This window comes from Cibotium barometz, chromosome 48, assembly GCF_041138505.1.
Source record: "Cibotium barometz isolate CiBa-2024 chromosome 48, ASM4113850v1, whole genome shotgun sequence".
Lineage (NCBI taxonomy): Eukaryota > Viridiplantae > Streptophyta > Polypodiopsida > Cyatheales > Cibotiaceae > Cibotium > Cibotium barometz.
In genome coordinates this window covers 12,233,392-12,253,034 of record NC_141093.1, presented here as the reverse complement: position 1 = coordinate 12,253,034, position 19,643 = coordinate 12,233,392, and the positions used below count along the sequence as shown (strand labels likewise).

Genomic DNA, 19,643 nt, shown 5'->3' with positions numbered 1-19,643 from the left:
TCTAAGACTTTACAGACAGGTCGATCTCCAAAATTATCCCCTAGATATTGTGGACCATTTCGTATTACACGACGGATTGGTTCAGTCGCATATGAATTGGATTTGTCTTCTCATGTGAAAGTTCATCCTGTATTTCATGTCAGTAGACTTAAGGAAGTATTGGGTGGAACTGACTAGTTGGTTACTTCTCAAGAAATCATAGATGTCGAGGATATGACATTTGTTTCACACAAACCTGAAAAGATTCTTGGATTTCGTGAAAGACGATTGCGTAATACGCTTATCACGGAATACAAGATCAAGTGGAAGGATCGTGTTGAGGAGGACGCTACATGGGAGACATTGTCTACTCTTCAGAGAGATTACCCTAGCTTTTTAGTGAGCTCAGGAGTGAGCTCTTAGAGAAAGGGGAGTATTGTCATGTGCACAGTGTGTATCTACCTTGTGCTACATGCACACAAGACTAGCTTTGAGGTTTGGGGAAGCTTGAAGCTAGGCAGGCTGATTGGCGAGCTGAGTTAGGGATAGACTAACGAGCGGGCCCCCAAGTATGGACGGGCGGGTGCCCAAGTGTGGACGCCCGATGACCGGCCAAGAGCCTATAAAAGGGTGGCCAAGGTTAGTCATTAGTTCATAGAGTCTCGCGTGTCTTTGTGAGAGCTCTATGGTCAGGAGCCTGGATCTAGTGCAGACGTGCACCTGCTTTATGCAGCCGAGGCCGACAACAATCTTGAGGCCCGCGAGTGTAGCTTCGTGGCGGTATGGGACGTCACGAGATAGAGATTGGTCGGTACGTTCATCTAGTTAGCTCAGCTCGTGGCTCGGTGGGGATAGCCAAGACTTGTGGGCTTGCCCATGGCTGTCAAGGTTGGGAGGTGAGTCAGGCCTGCACCCCCTTCACGTTTGTTTGGTTTGTTTACAAGGTTTCGAGTCTTGTACCACGGGCGTTCTACGAGGAGATCCTATGGGGATTTGACAAAGAAGATGGATTCAAGGCAGCCAATCGTATTCTCCAACGCAGCAAAACCAAGGCGGGTTCCAGGAGGCACCTACCTTCCATTAACCACCCCACACCACCCACGTGTGGAGGGGATGATGTTTCACATGCAATACTTAAATCTTAATTGTGATTAGGCCTTAATCAAAAATTATGGACACCCACAATAAATCAAGTGTCTAGCCAATGTTTTAAATGTGTGTGAACTCCCAATCTTATAAACATTAAGGTTTACATTACTTAATGGATTTTTACATTTAAAAAGGCCAAAAAGGGCAATACTTACCACCTGTTCACACGCCACACCAACTCGTTAGCAGACAGCACACCACGGTACACTGGGGGCGTCCCCGTCCCAGTGTACTAGCATGTCATAGCAAGCAAACACACGAAAACAAGTCATGCGAAAACAAGTTTATGCATGCAAACATAAATGCATGTGTATATGTAATGGACGAAATCTCCCTTTCATTAAACTTGTACAAGGATTTCTTGTCGGGCACAAAACTGGCACGACAGAAATGTGAAGTCCTCGTTTTCCTATGGAGTGACAGTCCCATAGGCAAAACACACATCATGGCACGGACCTTCCTATGGAGTGACAGTCCCGTAGACAAAGCCCGGCACAAATATCAATCCTACCATGGAGTGACAGTCCCATGGATAAGACGAGATCCTGGTCATACACGGATGGCAACAAACATGCTCCCGTCCATATGGCACAATACTGGTCACACACGGGTGGCACAAAACTGGTTCCCGTCCATGTGACAAAATATAACTGACTCTTTCACATGAGGCACTGGCCTAGCCACATGTGAACATGGTACAAATATGGCCGCTCTATGGAGTGACAATCCCATAGAAGAGGCTCCAAAAATGGAGATGGACCAAATGGTGACATCTTCCCCGGCTTCTAAACAGTTGACCTCAATTGAAAAGCCTCAAGATATGCCTGCAAAAGCTGCAGGTAGTCAACGAAATAATCCTCATCAATGGGTAAGTAGTTCTTAAATTTCACAAGGTATCTCCTGGAAAGCTTCCCATGTGGTAGCTTTCTCTCTTGTGAAATACAATCTGCTCTGGCTGGAGGATCTCTTCAAGCTCATCAATCTCGGGCGGATCGTCTGTGACAGGCTCTTCCGGAACTGGTCCCACATACTTCCGTGAAAGACTCATGTGAAAAGCATTGTGAATCTTCCAATGATTGGGTAAAGCAAGCCTATAGGACACTTCATTGATCTTGTCAACCACTTTGAAGGGTCCATAATATCGAGTAGAAAGCTTTGGATATGATCCCTCTCGTCCTGGCCTCTTCCGAAGCCTAGCTTTCTCAAATTTCAGCAATACCCAATCACCTTTCTTGACTTGCATGTTCCTTCCATGCTTGTCAGCAGCCCTCTTATGCTTGTCTTGTGACCTTGCAATGGCTGTCCGCACCTACGCAAAGGCTACATCCAAGTCACGCACATACTCATCGGCTGAAGCAACTGCATGATCCTCTTGATTTAGGACAGGCCCTATACAATTCCCACATGCATCACATTCCACAGTGAATGGCTTTTGCAAGTCGGGAACAATCAACACGGGTCCACAAATGATAGCATTTTTGAGTTGCAAGAAAGCATCTTGCTCATTCGAAGTCCATTTGAAGGTGGCTTTCTTCTTTGTAAGATCATGCAATGGCGAGGCAATCTTGGCGAAATGCCTTATGAATCACCTATAGTATGAACACAACCCAAGAAAGCTACGCACTTGATGTACATTTTGCAACTCTGGCCAATTCCGAATGGTTTCAATTTTAGCAAGGTCCATTCTTACACCCTCTTTGGATACGATGTGCCCTAAATAGTGTATCTCTGAGAGGAAGAACTCACTTTTCTTAGCATTTATGAAGAGTTCATGGTTACGTAACTCTTCAAACACTGTAGCCAAATGAGTCTTATGCTCCTCCTGATTCTTGGAGAAAACCAAGATATCATCAAAGAATACACCTGTAAACTTACGATGGGGTTGAAATATCCTGTCCATCATACAATTGAATGTTGCCGGGCCATTGGTAAGGGCCAAAAGGCATTACCAAGAATTCATACAATCCAAAAGCTGTCCTGAATGTAGTTTTATGGACATCGTGGGGTACCACACGAATCTGGTGGTAACCACTCTTCAAATCTATACGGCTAAAACAAGCCGAACCATCAAGCTTATCCAAGATGTCATCTATGCGTGGGATTGGGAACCTGTTCTTGATGGTGTGCTTGTTTAGAGATCGATAATCCACGCACATGCGGAAAGATCCATCCTTCTGTTGTACAAGAAGCACGGGAGAACAAAAAGGTGAGGAGCTTGGCTGAACCAAACCCTTTTCTAAAAGCTCATAACCTGCTTCATGATCTCCTCTTGTTGTGCGGCACTCACACGATGTGCGGGTTTGTTAGGTGGGGAACTACCCGGCACAAGATCTATGCGATGATCCTCGAGGTGGTAGTTCTCCTGGCAATGCATCGGCAAAACAATCTTTATATACATTAAGAAAATTCAGCCTATCTTGAGTCAATACATCCACATTCACATTACTTTGTTCAATTTTGTCACGAACAAAAACCAAGTACGCGGAAAGACTCTTTTTCATTGCCTTATTAATTTCGATGTCAGAGAGAACTGGGATAGAATCCTCTTCCTTGCCAGCATCAATAACATGCATGCGGCCTCTATGCATAAAAGTGATCATGTTGGTTTTATATTCTTTATGGGGCTCAAGCCTATGATGCCAAGGCTTGCCAAGTAATAAATCACATCCATTGAGTGGGGCAATCAAGAAATGCTCATGATCCAAATAACCCTGTATATGAATGCGCAACTTTCCGATAAGAGAAGTGACCTACACCTCTTTGCCAACAAAAGCTGCCTCTGCTTCAATTTGGGGTCCCATGTTCCCAATCTCTATGCCCAAGGCGGCTGCCATCTGTGTAGAGATGATTTATCTGTTGCACGATCATCAAACATGAATAAGACGGGCTGATCCTTGATTTGTTCCCAAGCTTTGCATACCACTCGCCATCATGCTCAGTGGTACCCTGCACATCGGGTATGGCATGCACATTTGCCTTTGGTGGCTCATCTTCATGCTTTTGCTTGCAGGTAGGGCATTGCCTAAACATGTGCTCGTTACTACCACAAGAAAAGCGTTTCCCCTCTTTGGCATATTGCTCCCTTTGCTCGGGGGTCAAGCCAAACTTGTTCTTCTTTGTTCCAATGTCCTTGGATGGGATATTTTCAGCTTTACCTCCCTTTTGGGCTTCCCGAAAGCTCTTTTTAGGTGGCTATCCACCTTTTTGTTGCAAGTTTGGGACAGCCCTCTCTTTGCCCTTAGAGCTTCCCTGTTCCTGCTTAATTTTAAGCACCAATTGCTCCGTAGCAAGAGCAGATGCTATGAGCTGCTAAAGAGTGTGTTTCGGGTGCAATTTGATGCCCGAACGATAAGCTGGTTGCAATCCATTTTCAAAAGGTTGCCTTGGCTGTCCATTGAGTCAAGTGTCTGTGTTTGCTTCCGATCTCAAAACACCGTGTCTCCTCTTGAGAAAGAGAGACGATCTGGCTCTGATACCAATGTAACCGCTCCCTACAGGAGGCCTACAAATCGGAAGATAAAATACACATTTTTAGATCACTCAACTAATACAAACAATGGACATTATTAGCAACATTAAAACTGAAAATGACAAAGAACACTTGACACCATCGCTGGGGCCGGAAAGGACCGCCCCCCCCCCCCCCTCAATACAGTTTGTATTTCTTGGAGTATTTATATGTACAAGTGTTCACAGGCCTCTAGGCCAGATTTCTCCATAACATGAAGTGAGTACAACTGAAAAATAATAAGATTTTGTCAATGAAGAATCAATTGTTGGAGTAGACCAAATCACACGCAGTCTCCCACCTTCACTGGGTGAACACCTGTCCTCACTAATCTTCCGGGACTGTGCACCAACAGGCACACCCATACTAACGCCTGGCAAGGTGAAGCACCGCGGAGGGAGTAATACTTGGTGCTCCCAAGTCAGCTTTGCTCCCAGTTTTCCTCATGCCCACATGACCTTCATTGGCTCCTCTAAATGTGAGGACGCGGTTAGGGTAATCATGGGAAAAGTCACTATCCCAGTGGCCTTCCATGGTGAAGGAAACAAGTACCTGATAAAGATTTTCAAATTTGGAATGTAAGGTGAGGAAACTATCCTCCCCCCTTAATGTAGTCTTGGTCGGTGTAGACAGCCGAAGTCGGTGTGTACTGATGAGGAACACAAGGGCAGCAACAGCCACAAGTTGCTACTGGCAGGAGCAGCCACCGCAGGCGGGTATTGGAGCAACCACCAGGCGGGTACTGGAGCAGGTACAGGGCAGCAACCGGCGGGTACTGGAGCAGGTACAAGGCAGCAACAGATAGCTGGTAGACAGGCGGATACAGTACAGCAATAGGCGGGTACAGTGCTGGCAACCGACGGGTACAGAAAACAGCAGCAGGTGGGTCTAAAGGACAGCCAGAAGGTACAGAGATGGCAGCTTGCAGCAGGTCCTGTAGGCGGATACTGTATTGCAGGTACTGGGCAGCAGGCGGGTACAATTCTGCAGCAGCTGATACAGGGCAGCAGGTGGGTCTAAAGGACAGCCAGAAGGTACAGAGATGGCAGCTTGCAGCAGGTCCTGTAGGCGGGTACTGTATTGCAGGTACTGGGCAGCAGGCGGGTACAATTCTGCAGCAACTGATACACGGCAGCAGGCAGGTACAGCTCTGCAGCATGTACAGTACTTGCAGGCAGGTACAATAGCAGGTTCAGTTGGGTACACCAGCAGAGCAGGCAGGTTGAAAGAAGATGGATTCAAGGCAGCTAACCGTGTTCTCCACACAGCAGCAAAACCAAGGCGGGTTCCAGGAGGCGCCTACCTTCCATCAACCACCCCACACCACCCACGTGTGGAGGGGATGATGTTTCACATGCAATACTTAATCTTAATTGTAATTTAGGCCTTAATCAAAAATCAACTAATGGACACCCACAATAAATCAAGTGTCCAGCCAATGTTTTAAATGTGTGTGAATTCCCAACCTTATAAACATTAAGGTTTACATTACTTAATGGATTTTTACATTTGAAAAGGCCAAAAAGGGCAATACTTATCACCTGTTCACACGCCACACCAACTCGTCACAGCAGACAGCACACCATAGCACACTGGGGGCGTCCCCGTCTAGTGTACTCGCACGTCATAGCGGAAACGTCTAAGAAGACACATAGAATGCATTGTGAATCCTCCAATGATTTAGTAGCTTCAAACGATAGGCCACCTCACCAATCTTTTCCAATACTTGAAAAGGTCCATAGTAGCGCATGCTCAACTTAGGGCATACGCGCTCTTTACCCTACCCACTGCAAACTCTAATGTACGTCTGTGAGACAATCTGCTGCCTTCTTTTGCTTTTGTTGAGTTCTTTGGAGTGCCAACTTAACTCTCCTGTAAGCTTCATCCATACTCTCCACATACTGGTCAGCTTGAAAGATCTTATCCTTTGTGTGCAAAATGGGTGGTACCTTCTCCCTCCTTCCACAATCTCAAAAGGCGCCTTGCCCGTTGAGGTTTGGACGGTGTTGTTATAAGCGAACTCCGCCAAAGGAAGATACTTTTCCCATTGTTCCTTGTGCTCTGACACATAGCACTTGAGAAGATCTAACACTGTGGAATTGGCCTCTTCTTATTGCCCATTTGTCTATGGATGAAATGATGATGAAAACTTGAGAGTTGTACCCATGTTGTCAGACAACCCTCTCCAAAATAAACTCGTCATTCTTGGATCACGGTCACTGATGATAGACGAAGGCATGCCATAATACTTGAAGATGTTCGTCATGAACAACTTCACCATGTGATCTGCTTTGATCTTCTTACGCACGGGAATGAAATGAGCTTGCATATTGAACCTGCATATGCTAGTCCAAATGCCATCATTCCCCATTTGTGTCCTTGGAAGATCAAAAATAAAATCCATGGCAATGCTCTCCCATGGTCTATCTAGAATAGGTGAAGTAACCCTGGTGTCTTCTGACAGTCAAATTTCACCTTCTGGCATATTATGCATGCCCTAACAAAAGCATCAATATCCCTTTTCAAGGTTGGCCAATAAAAGAAAGCCTTAACTGCCTTTACCATCTAGCACTTGCGTCAAAGAAAATCAAAGGAATCTGATCTCTGACCTTGCTCCATGCTCTTCACAACTCTGTCTCCTCACCAGCTGGTTGCTCCCCAACAAGATCAGGAACTAACCCTGCAAAAGGCTTCAGTTTTTGAGGCTTGGGCTCCCCTTTAGTGCCAGAGTCCTTGTTGGACTTACGCTTAGGACAATTGAAAGACATATGTCCTTCTTTGGTACAAAAAAAGCATTTCTTGGCATCCAATAAAGCTTGCTTCTCCTCAGGACTTCTCTTAGGCATTGGTAACATTTTACGCCGCTTCTCTGCAACCACTGTTGCATTCAAGGTGCATGCACTGACTTCTCAGTTTTCTTGCCAGTGCTTGTGCTGCCCTTAAATCCTGTTGAAACCCCAGTGAGTAACGCATTTACTGTCATAGCATTCTCTATCATCTGTGACATATTTGTTTCTCGGGTCTTAATGCAATAGTCACGCGCTCCCTTGGGCAACCCACAACAATACTTCTCAACCTGCTCAAACCGTGGCACTGCACGATAAGAAGTAACTAGGAGTACGAGCTTCCCAAAATTTCTTCTTGTAATACACCAAATTCTCACACTTCGATGCATCCAACTTATGCCACGCTATCATTACATCCACCTCAAATGTAGATGTGAGCCACACAGAAGAGAACACCTCTTTAAACTATACCCAAAGTAGATGGTGCTATGCCCTACAAGAGAAGAGTGGACCACCACTGCAATGCATTGCCGTAGAGAAAAGTCGTAGCTTTTCTCACTTTCGAGGACTCAGTGTAATTGCCACCAAAGAAAGCAATATCAAACTGTTGTAAAAAGGTAAGAGCCTTGAGCCTGTCTTTTGCCCCACTGAAGGTGTCAAATTTCACTGTAGCTCCCCCTTCCTTATAATCCTTCGCCTTACCCAAAGGCATTAGATTATCGTAAGGAAGTGGCTTTACAAGATTGCTACCCCCTGCATTCATGCCCATACTAGGGTCAACACTACCAGTTCCCACACCCTGCATACCATGTAGTTCTATTGACCCTCCCATGTTTCCAAACATGCCACTATGCATTCCGGGCTGCATGCCCCCATACATGTTTCCTTGCCTTCCGGGCTGAAAACTAGCACCAAAATTCCCTTGCATTCCCATGCGTCCTTGAGGATAACCCCCAGTCATAGATTGGAACATGGAACCTCCACCAAAATAGCCTGGATGCAAAGATTGCTGTGGAATAGGTGGCTGCCCGAAAAAGGAATTCTGTGGGTTAGCACCATAAGTGTTTTGCATGTTGGAAAACTGTCCAAAAGCAAGATCTAGTGGGGTAACACTACTGTTGACCTGAGGTGGGTTCTTAGAACGCACCTTCTTCTTCTTCTTCTTAAGCTTAGAAGCGGCCCTCATATATTCAGCAAACTTCACACTCTATGTGAGCTGCATGAGCACATCCACTGCACCTGCCAATCGGGCTTTGAATTGGGCATCCTCTTCCTCTTTACTTGGCATCTCTTTTGGCTGCATTACATCCTCATAACGTGCATCTACTCCAGCCTATTCTTCTGCATGTATATCCTCAGATTCGGTCCTCTCAAGAGTGGTCTCCTGCTCTTCCTCTTCCTCTTCCTCATAGTCATAGTTTTCCTCTTGATCAAACATCTTGCTGAAATTTACAGTAGTGACTTTCATCGAAACAACCACGAGCTCACCCTCTTGGGAAAGTTGGTGATGGTCCCGGCAATGGAACCTTGAAACGGGCCTTCAGTAGAAACCAAAGTGCGGTAGACTAATTGTCGCCCTAACACAGCTGTAAATCAGCAAAGAAAACAGACAAAAGGGAACTAGAGTGCTTCTACAAGAAAACCAAAGTGCGGTAGACTAATTGTCGCCCTAACACAGCTGTAAGTCAGCAAAGAAAACAGACAAAAGGGAACTAGAGCGCTTCTACAAGAAAACAACGACACCTGTTGGCCCCAAAAGCTTGGCGCCCCTTTTGGTATTTCTTTATTTACATTCAAGGAAGAGCCCAACTAAGTACAACATGGCCAAACATGGCTGAAAGTAATAGCATGCCCAAGATGTTCCAAGGTTGCAGTTGTACGTACGTACGGATCAATCCGTACCGTACGGATCATACCGTACGGATCCGTGCGCGTACGGATTGATCCGTACGTTTATTTTTTTTAAAAACCCCTTTTTGACCTTCAACGTACGAATTTGGGCTTATTTCGGAATTTCGCCTGCAATGCTCTGTTTCGCTCTGTCTCTGCACACTGTGCACATTGCAACCAGGTAATTCTCACGCTCTCTCTCGCTCATGGCCTTGGTCCCTCATGATGCATCTCTGTCTCGTACTGTACTCTCTCTCTCTCTCTCTCTCTCTCTCTCTCTCAACCGCGAGCGGCCAATGTACTACATGATTAATCTCGTCTCTCTCGCTCCCTCCCGAGTCCCTCTCCCTCTCTCTCTCTCTCTCTCTCTTTCCTCCTTTGGAGTATGCTCTAAGCTCTCCCTCTCTCTCTCTCTCTCTTTCTTCCTTTGGAGTATGCCCTAAGCTCTCTCTCTCTCTCTTTCTTTGTGTCACACAGCTTCCAGGATCCAATATGCCGAAGCCATGCAACCCCTACTGGCAGGAGCACACCAATGTCATCCGTCTTATTAATACGCCGACCCAAGCTGGTTCTGGCAAGCGTAGATGGCAGTGCAAGTATTGCAACTTCGAGCTCATGAGCACAATTTCTCGTGTCGTGATACACTTGACAGGTATTGGCACCACCGGCAATTGTGGTGGGTGCAAGCAGGATATCAGAGAGAAGCTCATTGCTGAGAATTCATCAACAGCAAAGGGTTCAAAGAAGGTAAGGGGCAGCCAGCACACTCAAGATGCACTTCATGATGCGCTTGTGGGGGAGATGGGTGATTCTTCCACACAGGATAGCCAGCCTACAGGGGACAGAAAGAGGGCCCGTGTCATGCAGGAGGGTGATGAGGATGATGATGCACATGTGCTGAGACAGAGTACTTTGCCTTCACGTGTGTCATCTCTTTCGTGGGTGAAAGAGAGACAAAAAGTGGCTGAGATGAAGATTGCTTGCACTCTTGTGGAGTGCAACATCTCCTTCAATGTACTGAGGACTGATAAATGGAAGAGAATGGTGAGGGCCATAGCAGAGGTTGGCCACACAAACTCGTGGTCCGGGGTGGAGTATAACAAAATGCGTACCACGATGCTTGAAGAGCAGAAAGCCTTGATAGACAAGGCATTGGTACCTGTCAAGGCAGGATGGCAGTCTTTTGGGTGCACCATCATATCTGATGGCTGGAGTGATATGCGTAGACGACACATTATCAATATTTTGGTGTCCTCATGTCTTGGCACATACTTCTTGCGGGCTGTGGATGCAGGAAAGGCAGGAGAATCCATCAGTGCTGAGTTTATTTATCACCACATCAGACAGGCAATTTTGGATGTTGGGCCAGAGAATGTGGTCCAAGTGGTGACAAACAATGCTTCAAATTACAAGCGTATTGGTGAATTGGTCGAGGCCGAGTTTCCTCGCATTGCTTGGACTCCTTGTGCTGCACATTGCTTGGACCTGCTGATGGAGGATATTGGAAAGTTGCCATGGGTGCAACCTGCTGTTGCAGATGCCACGAAGATTACTACATTTTTCCGAAAAAAACATCAGGCTTTGGCCATCTTCAGGAGCCATAGTGCACTTGATACGGTGCGACCCTCGAAGACCAGGTTTTCTTATATGTTCTTGGTCTTGCAGAGGCTTTTTAGATTGCGGGACCCACTACTACAGACTGTGGTGGACCCGAAATGGAGGTTTATGCACCATGCGCAAACAGAGGCCACTAGATACATTCAGCGGAAAGTGCTTGACGAGGCCTTTTGGACAGAGGTATCATCTCTTCATGGAGATGAAGCGCCATATTGCCGCCTGTACGACATTGACGGAGTCTCGGTGAGTGTACACTTGGATATTGTTCTTGGCTGATTATATTAATATTAAATAATATGCACATTGCAACAATATGTTTAAAGTTATATTATATAATGACTGTTGGAATGTTGGCTTGTCAATTTGTAGCCGGGGTGACATCCTGGCTATTGTAGAGCGGCGATGGACATTTATGAGCCGTCCCATTCATGGGATGGCTGCATTGCTTCATCCCTTCTACAAGAAGCCAGAGCTGTTTAGTGAGAGCACTCTGCTCACGCAGAAAGACCAGTACATCAACATAATGTACGATGAGGATGAGCAACTTGAGGTTGATGCAGAGATGGTGAGATTTATGAACAATCTAGGACCATCCTTTGCTAGAGCGGTGGTTTTGAGAGAGGAGGCGACAAAATTTTCTCTCACGTGGTGGCAGAGCTATGGCAGACAAGGTCTTCCAAAGCTGACTCATCTTGCTCTCCAAATCCTCTCGCAGGTACTCTTGACTCTTTCACAATTGCATCCATCTTTAAAGTTTAATTCATTAAGGGTTTTGACTCCAAAATCGTATCGTGATTCGTGATCGTAGGATTGTTCTGCTGGTGCTTGTGAGCGCAATTGGAGCGCCTACTCCTTGGTTCACACGAAGATCCGCAATCATCATGCTTTGGGGACACCCAAGCAGGTATATTTAACTGTCGTACGTCTTTTGACACATTTCAATATAATTAAGTCATTTCTTGTGGTTCTGACTTGTCGGATTTTGCTTTTCCACAAGCAGATCCGACCCATGTGAAGATGGTGCCAACCTCTACTGAGGACGACGTGGAGCAGCGTGTCAGAGACGAGCAGGCAGATATTATACAACTCCTTCATAGAGAGTTGGAGAGCATCGATCGCCGTGTCACAAGGTCACGCGCACGGGCTTTGGCGATACCTTTGCGTGAGGAGGCTGCAGATTCAGAGAGCGCTAGACGGAGGAGCATTCGTCGGGGGAAGCTGCCTGTTCGTACGCAACGGACTCGGGCGAATGAGGCTGTCACTCTCATTCATACTCAGAGTGAGCCAGGAGATGATGATGTAGCACATGGATCTCATGATACATCTTTCACATCATCACATGTGCCCGTGATGGCAGAGCCTGAGTATGACGACGTCCTGACAGATGGGGACTTGCTCTCTTCTGGTGCATCGTCATCATCATCATCTGATGAGGAGTTTTGACTCTTAGATCACGTTTCACTGTGGAGTCTAGACTCTGGACTAGCCCTTATGGGCCTTTTGAGGACATTTCTATGATGTAGTGTTGCAGCTTGCTATGTAGTATGTGCATTGTATTCAGTTTGTTTTGATGCATTTGCAGCCTTTTAACATGGATGAGAGTCGAGACTTTTGTTGTGTAAACACTGATTCATCAGTTTATATAGAGCTAAGAGAGGTGATTGGTGATTGAAGATTGATCTCTGATTGAAAACTGGTTTTGGTATCTGATGTTTGGTTTCTGAAGTAACAAGTTTTACAACGTGCGGCAAGGGTTTTGTGATTACTAATCAAATGCGTATTAGCAAAGACCTTATTAGATTGTCTTGTAGGTCTATCTCACAATTTAAAATGTATTTGGATCTTTTTATGTTTATTTTGATATGAAATGCCATATAGATTGATATTTTTTACAATGGTACGTATTTTTACGTACACAAAAATTTTATCTGTACGGAACAACGTACAAATATGTACCGTACATTACGTACAGTACGTACACATCAACCTTGAGATGTTCAAACCTCTGATCTTCTCAGCATAGAAGTCCCGCACAGTCTTGTGCTAATTCCAATACACAAACCTACATCCCTTTATGCCAAGAAAATACATTCATGAGGTCTCGAACAACGTAGCCAAATTGCCCTTACTCACAGCCGAAAACACAGCCACACAAGTCCACAAACTCATCCAAAACTCTCTCTCAAGTTGTCCTATTTCTGCCCTCTTGAGCTGCGAATCCTTCCTAACACAAAGGACCGAGAGAAACACTCCCGAACAGCCAATGAGCCGAAAGAAAGAGAAGCTGTGAGCCCAAGACGTTTGGAGTATCCATAGCCGTCATCGCCATCTTCCACTACTAGCGATGAGAGAGAGAGAGAGAGAGAGAGAGAGAGAGAGAGAGAAAACATAGGCCGGCTGTCCCCACGTGTGCGCACCCCACCCCTCCCCCCCGTTTTTTCCTGCAGTCCGCCCCTTTCCAAGAGAGCCTCTCACGCCCTGTTCAGTCCTCTGGTCCTCCTGCAGTTCTGCGCTTCCTGCAGCCTAGCACCTGCTTCCACGAAAGAGAGGGAGAGAAGCGTGGGAAAACCTGCAGTCCAGCCCTGCGCTCCCTGCAGCCCAGCCCGCCAGTTCTCAGAGAGAGAGAGAGAGAGAGAGAGAGAGAGAGAGAGAGAGAGAGGGAGCGAGCGCAGTCCAGCCCTGCCTCCTTGCAAGAGAGAGAAAAAGCAGTTCAGCCCGCTGGCCTGTTGCAAAGAGGGAGAGAGCAGTCCAGCCTGCTGGCCTGTTGCAAAGAGGGAGAGAGCAGTCCAGCCTTGTGCTTCCTGCAGCCCGCCAGTCCCCAAAGAGAGAGAGAAAGCGTGTCCCTGGCTGCAGCCCGACTCCTCCCTAAGTGGAGCCCCCGCCAATAATAGAGTAACACCTTCCCCAAAGGGCCACGATCTCCCAAAAAAAGGTTCTTTTGTTTTGAATGGTTTTAAACCTTTGTCCCCCCCCCCAATGGGGTTATGAAAAAGGGCCTTATTAATACCCAGAGTCTCCGCCCAAGCCCAAGACCAAGGCACAGGACGGGCCCAATCTCACATAGCCAACTATGTGGATCTCACAAACCCTCCTAGCCTCACACTAGACTGAATACATCTAGAGAGCCTTGCTCATCTAGTCTTCTATCATGAGTTGAAACATATGTGTGCAACATCCTTTCTAGCACGTACCTTGTCTTGGATACTTCTTCAAGGCACTTGTATCAAGAAAAGAATTCAAGGAAGAGCTTCAGCAGGTCCCACACTTATGTTACTTGGGGGTTTACCAACCACTTGTGTGTGTATGAGAAGATGTTAATGACAAATAGCTGCCCTTCCCTGTATGCAGACCCTCTGTGCATGAGAAAGGAGTTAAAGATGATGGCCTGCTGTATCACCCTGTATGCAGTCCTGTACTGATGGATAGATGAAGACTCTGTATACAGCCTGTATGTAGCAAACTGCCTTGTGGAAAAAACAAAGTTTATGTCCAGATGTTCCCCTTTCTCTATGGTGCAGCCGATTCTGTCCACTAGTGGGAAAGAGATAGGGAATTCAACAAGATGATGTCTCAAGTCTTCGCCATACTCATCAGTGTATGTAAATTGAGTAAATAGATTGGGACTAAAGGTCACTAGGTTCCGGCCGGTCATGTGTCCCCGCTCCCACAGGTCTTGGAAGAGCTTCTAGCCCCGCATGCCGAACCTTCTTGCACGCATCAAGAGATTCTTATAGCTTCTTAACCAATCATTAAATTAGCTTCTACATTGGTCCTGTCCCCGTTGGCCTAGTGGAAGGGTGGGGTGCATCCACTCGAATAGCAAGGGGAGGTTGAATGATTGCGACCACGTCAATCCGCCGCTAGCAATTGTCTAGCTTCTGCTACCAACTGAAACTCTCACCGGTTTCATCGGGCCGGGCACAGAGAGGAAGAGAGAAGCAAAAGATTGTCATCAGTTATGTTAACCGTAGTGGAGTCAAAATGAATTTGGTTCTTCATACGAATTATCTAATAGTCTGTTATATAAAGGCCATCGCCGCCATCCTCACCATTGAAGCAAGCGGTACCACTCATTTGGATCGGGTGGGGAATTTGCCCGTGAGTGCAACGAAATTCTTCAAAAAGAATAGGCTGACTCGAAGACTTAGGATCTTAGCCACGAATGGTTGGAGATACAGGCAGAACGGGAATTCTAGCGTACTATTCCCAGCGGCCCAAGGCCTCAACCAAATGTTCAGGCTCTCTGATCAGGGATTGCAAAGACTTTTTTCTGCCACTATAGAACAGCACGAGAAGAATGTGCAGAAGGTCTTGCAGATTTTGTGAGGCAACGAACTCTACATCAATGCAAAGAAGAGCATATTTGGAGTTCAAGAAGTCCAGTACCTAGGCTATGTGATCAGTTCCAACGGAATTCGCCTTGACCCTAAGAAGATAAAGGCAATTCTCGATTGGGACGTTCCGAAGACAACCCAAGAGATACGTTCCTTCATGGGCTTGTGCCAAGCGTATAGCTCACCTATGGTTCAGTTTTCTAACCTTACAGCACCATTGACACATTTGGTCAAGGGAGTGAAGACTAGAGGACAGAAAATTTCAGTCTCATAGGTAAGGCTTTGGAGGTGTTCTTTGCTTTGCAAAAGACAGCTTCCGAAGCACCAGTCCTTAAACTCGCATCATGGGATGATCCCTTCGAGGTGATCACCAACGCCAATAATCTCGCCATAGAAGCAGTCTTGTAACAAGAAGGCAGACCCGTGGCGTATTACAGCATAAAGTTAAGTGATGTAGAAAAAAATTATTATGTCTATGACAGAGAGTTACTAGGGGTTATCATAGCCTTGAAACAATGGAAACCTTTTCTTTATGGAAGGGAATGCACTGTGAAGACAGACCACCTGGCCTTGAAGTGATTTCAAACTATTTTGTATGCTTATACCATGCAAGCAGACAGCCACAACAGAAGATATAGCCCGGCGTTTTCTCCGGCATTGGTATCCAACTTGTGGTTTGCCACCCACGGATCATTACTTCAGATCGAGATCCAAAGTTGACATCTCACTTCTGGCGAGCTCTGTTCGACAACTTTGGTACCAAATTGCAATTGTCCAATGCATTCCATCCCCAAACCGATGGCCAAACCGAGATTTACAATCAGTTGGCTTTCGATGTGCTTAAAGCATACCGCCATGATCAGCAATCAAAGTGGGATCTTCATCTCACGTTGGTACAGGCGATTCTCAATGACACACTCATCCACTTAACTTAGATCTTGCTTATGCATACCTATCTACTAATGCAAACAAGTTGACTTGCTAATTCACAGCTTCGTAGTGATCTCTAGATGGTTGTGTTTGGGCGGTGGGAATTGTCTTCTAGCCAGTGGTTTCAACACCCATGCGTACAGGAATGAGATATGTTGGTCCATGCTCTAGGCATCTCTAGGCCAAAACAGCCCCAAACATGCCATAATTTGCCACACTTTGCCTAGAAGGCAGCTGCAAGTAAGAAGCATGCCCACCTGGCACTAACATGTGTAATGCACATGACATCACCTTCTGCTAACTTGGAGTAATAGGACAAATCACACACCTTTGATCCACTTATGTTCCAGTCCAACTCAAGGCTCAGCTCCATGTCCACCGTCTCAATCTCCAAGCTCACTAGCTCAATTACAGGATCTTCTACAAGAGATGTAGCCTCATCCTCCTTTTTATTGGACTTGGAGAGACTCTTGAGTCTTCAGAAACTCTTAGGCTAACCTTATCCTCCTCCGGCATGCCTCGGGTTTTGGCTTTGCCAACTGCATTTCGGGCAACGATGCCTCTTTGGAGACACCTTCTTATGTGATCGTCTCTCCCAAGAGCTGCTCCAATCTTGAAAGCCCTCCCTAACTTTGACCAACGCTCTTGGTCTCAGGTTGCTCCTCAGCCCTCTACGATCATTATCCTTCATGCCATGATATCTGCCATGAATCTATCTTTCACCTCCTTGATGATCCAAGCTTTCAATGCTTCATATTTCTTCTTGTTACCGTGCTTCTTCAGCTCTTGTCAATTCTGTCTTGTAGCTTGTGTTAATGGCTGAATTACGTTAGCACACAGTTGTGTTCACCACATATGTGTGCAAGGAAGCTGCGATGAGGAGATGCATAAAATGAACTCTAAAGTGCCCTTTTATAGGAATTCCTGCTGCTGGTCTGGATTCAACAGCCTTTTATGACCCCAAAAAGTCATCCAAAAGGTCACCACATGTTACACCTATAGACTAGACCTGGCTATTATTAGCACTCAACCCATGGCGCCAAAGCCCCAAGTGAGCTTCTGCACACCAACTCCACCGCCCTGGTTTCCAGTCGAGGGAAGACAGATCCTAGCTGCACATTCTCAGCAAGGAGGGAATTTCTTTCACGAACAGCTCAGTTGTCACACAAAAACAGGAGAGCGGTGGCACCATCGGGAAGCTTTTTCCTGTGAGAAAAGGCTTGTAGCTGCCGCTGCTCGCCATTTTAAAGGCTTGTCGATTGCCTTACCCTAATCCATCACAGTAGTATGACCGCTAGAAAAACCCACCGCCTCTGCAGTAGCAGAAAATTGGCTCCCCAACGGCTGTTCTCTCTCTCATCAGCCAACAACAAATGATCTACATTTCACTCAACAAATCAGCTGTGGGAGAATTGCCAAGTTAAAACCTTTACCTGAGATATCGGATCCGCAAAATGCTCAGGCAGGACAAGAAGAGGCCCTGCGATGAAGGAAAGCAGAGAGAGCACCACCAACACGGATCCGCAGAGCATGACGAGTCTGGAGAACGAAGCAGGAGCGAGCGGGAGCATCCTGGTGTGAGAAGATCGCCCGCGTTGCGACATGGCTACGAGGGGGGTTACTGAAAATGATCATGAATATGCGCCCTTGCATTTGCCCCTGCCATGCCCCCAAGTCCATAGCCCCCTTCAAAAACCTGCTCTTTGATAAAATCTTAACAGCACACTTCTGCAGAAGCAGCACCTCAAGCAAGCGGCCGTGATAGCACCTCTATTCCCTCCTGAGTCTTCTCTCTTCTTCATCGCCTAGTTAACTGCAAAGAATCTCAACTGTGTGTCGGTTGAACAGGAGGATTCATCAAGTACCAACGGTCTTTGGCCTCTGTGACGATGATGATGATGATACCGCGCACTTTCTGTTGAGTGTGGTTGTGGGTTTACGCTTAGTCGCTGACCCCTCGTTCTGTCTTTGGCATGATACACACGTGTCGACTTTTCAACCTTCACAAAAGCCGCCTGCTTTACACGTTTACTTAGGGTAGCCTGTAAGAGGCTTTTCCCACGCTTTGTGCAAACTGGACCTTGCCCGCCCATTATTGTGTTAAAATCGGCTTTGGGCACAGGTTAGAAAAACTCTCTCAAAACTTGGCCATAGGCATGAGGACATAAAATGTTTCAATCATTTAATGCCCTCTGGGAAATTCCGGCCCTTGAAAGGGATGGTAAAATTGGGCAAAGCGTTAACATGGGTTACACAAAGGCAGAGGCGAGATTTGGAGGTGACACGAATTCCCCCTCACTTCAAGCATGTAGTGTATAACCTTTGTTGCCACGATATAGAGAACTAGGATCATTTGTGAGACTGCCCACATATGTGTGACAAGCAAACAAGCTTGAGAAGTATATGCCCCCCTTCATTTTTGAGCTTGCTCATGATTTTTGGTATCACATGCATGCTTATGACATAAGTACAAGGGAAATGTGCATTCTCTCTCTCTCTCTCTCTCTCTCTCTCTCTCTCTCTCATGTCATTACCCTCATTTGATTTATGATGACCACCTATTTTACAAGACATCCACTCTTCTTCCATGAGTGTGGTAGCCATTTCTTATGCTCCTCTTCTCATTGAACATCTTCACTGGTCATCACCACCATGGTACAGTAGGGGTAACATGTGGTATGAAGGGTGCTGCCTGTGGCCCTAATGGCATGAATCTCGAAGAAGTAACATGAGTCCGATAGGTGGGAAGTCGTACATGAATTTCCATATGTATCGATGGCATATGAGCCAAGGGCACCTGTTAATGGTTTAACATGCTACCTCACAAACACAAGAGAGAAGAAGAAGAGAGTACTTGCAAGGGTCGAATCTGGTGACTTGCACTTGGCCAACCTTATTAGGGTTAACTCCCTGATGTGTGAGGCCACTAGGGTCTCACTCTACACTCTCTTGGTGTCACCCCAAGAGAGATCCAAGTAAGCTAGGTAGGAGCAAGAGGGAAGGAGCTATGGGGAGCTCAACCTCTACATCATGCCAATCGTTATGGGAACAAGACAAGATGGAGAGCAATGAAAAGGGAGAGAAGGAGAGAAGGGAGAGCAACACCATTCCTATCCACATACACCAATAATCACAAGCAAGCAAGCATTACAAGTAAACAAGCCACCATAAGCGAGAGAGAGAGAGAGAGAGAGAGAAGACAAAACTCAATTGAGACAAATGGGATTGTCCCTTTTCATATTCCATAAAATGTCTTATATACATGAGCTCACTTTTTACAATGGTCGGTTGCCCAATTACAAATGGGGGACCAAAACTAGTCTTCCTAGTTTAACTAGCTCCATGTACATCAATTCCTTATGACCAACATTACACAAGTCATAAGCTCGATCATCCCTTGTCTCATTTACAATTGGCGCTTAGCGCGGTTGCAAAAAAGATGGGTTACAA

At 46.2% G+C, this 19,643-nt stretch overlaps 1 protein-coding gene across 3 annotated transcripts in view; it reads right to left on the bottom strand.

Moving 5' to 3' along the window:
• The window catches only part of LOC147610815 (protein ROOT HAIR SPECIFIC 17-like), a 54,606-nt gene extending 36,580 nt beyond the window's left edge, over positions 1-18,026 (bottom strand). For 2 of the 3 annotated variants that reach the window (XM_086785425.1, XM_086785426.1), the window contains exon 1: positions 17,627-17,941. In XM_086785425.1, the coding sequence (XP_086641551.1) occupies positions 17,627-17,797 (171 nt within the window). In that variant the 5' untranslated portion in view covers positions 17,798-17,941. Of the gene's footprint in view, positions 1-17,626 lie in introns of all 3 variants that reach the window. The other variant, XM_086785427.1, reaches the window with a different exon arrangement.
• Positions 18,027-19,643: the final 1,617 nt, after the last annotated feature.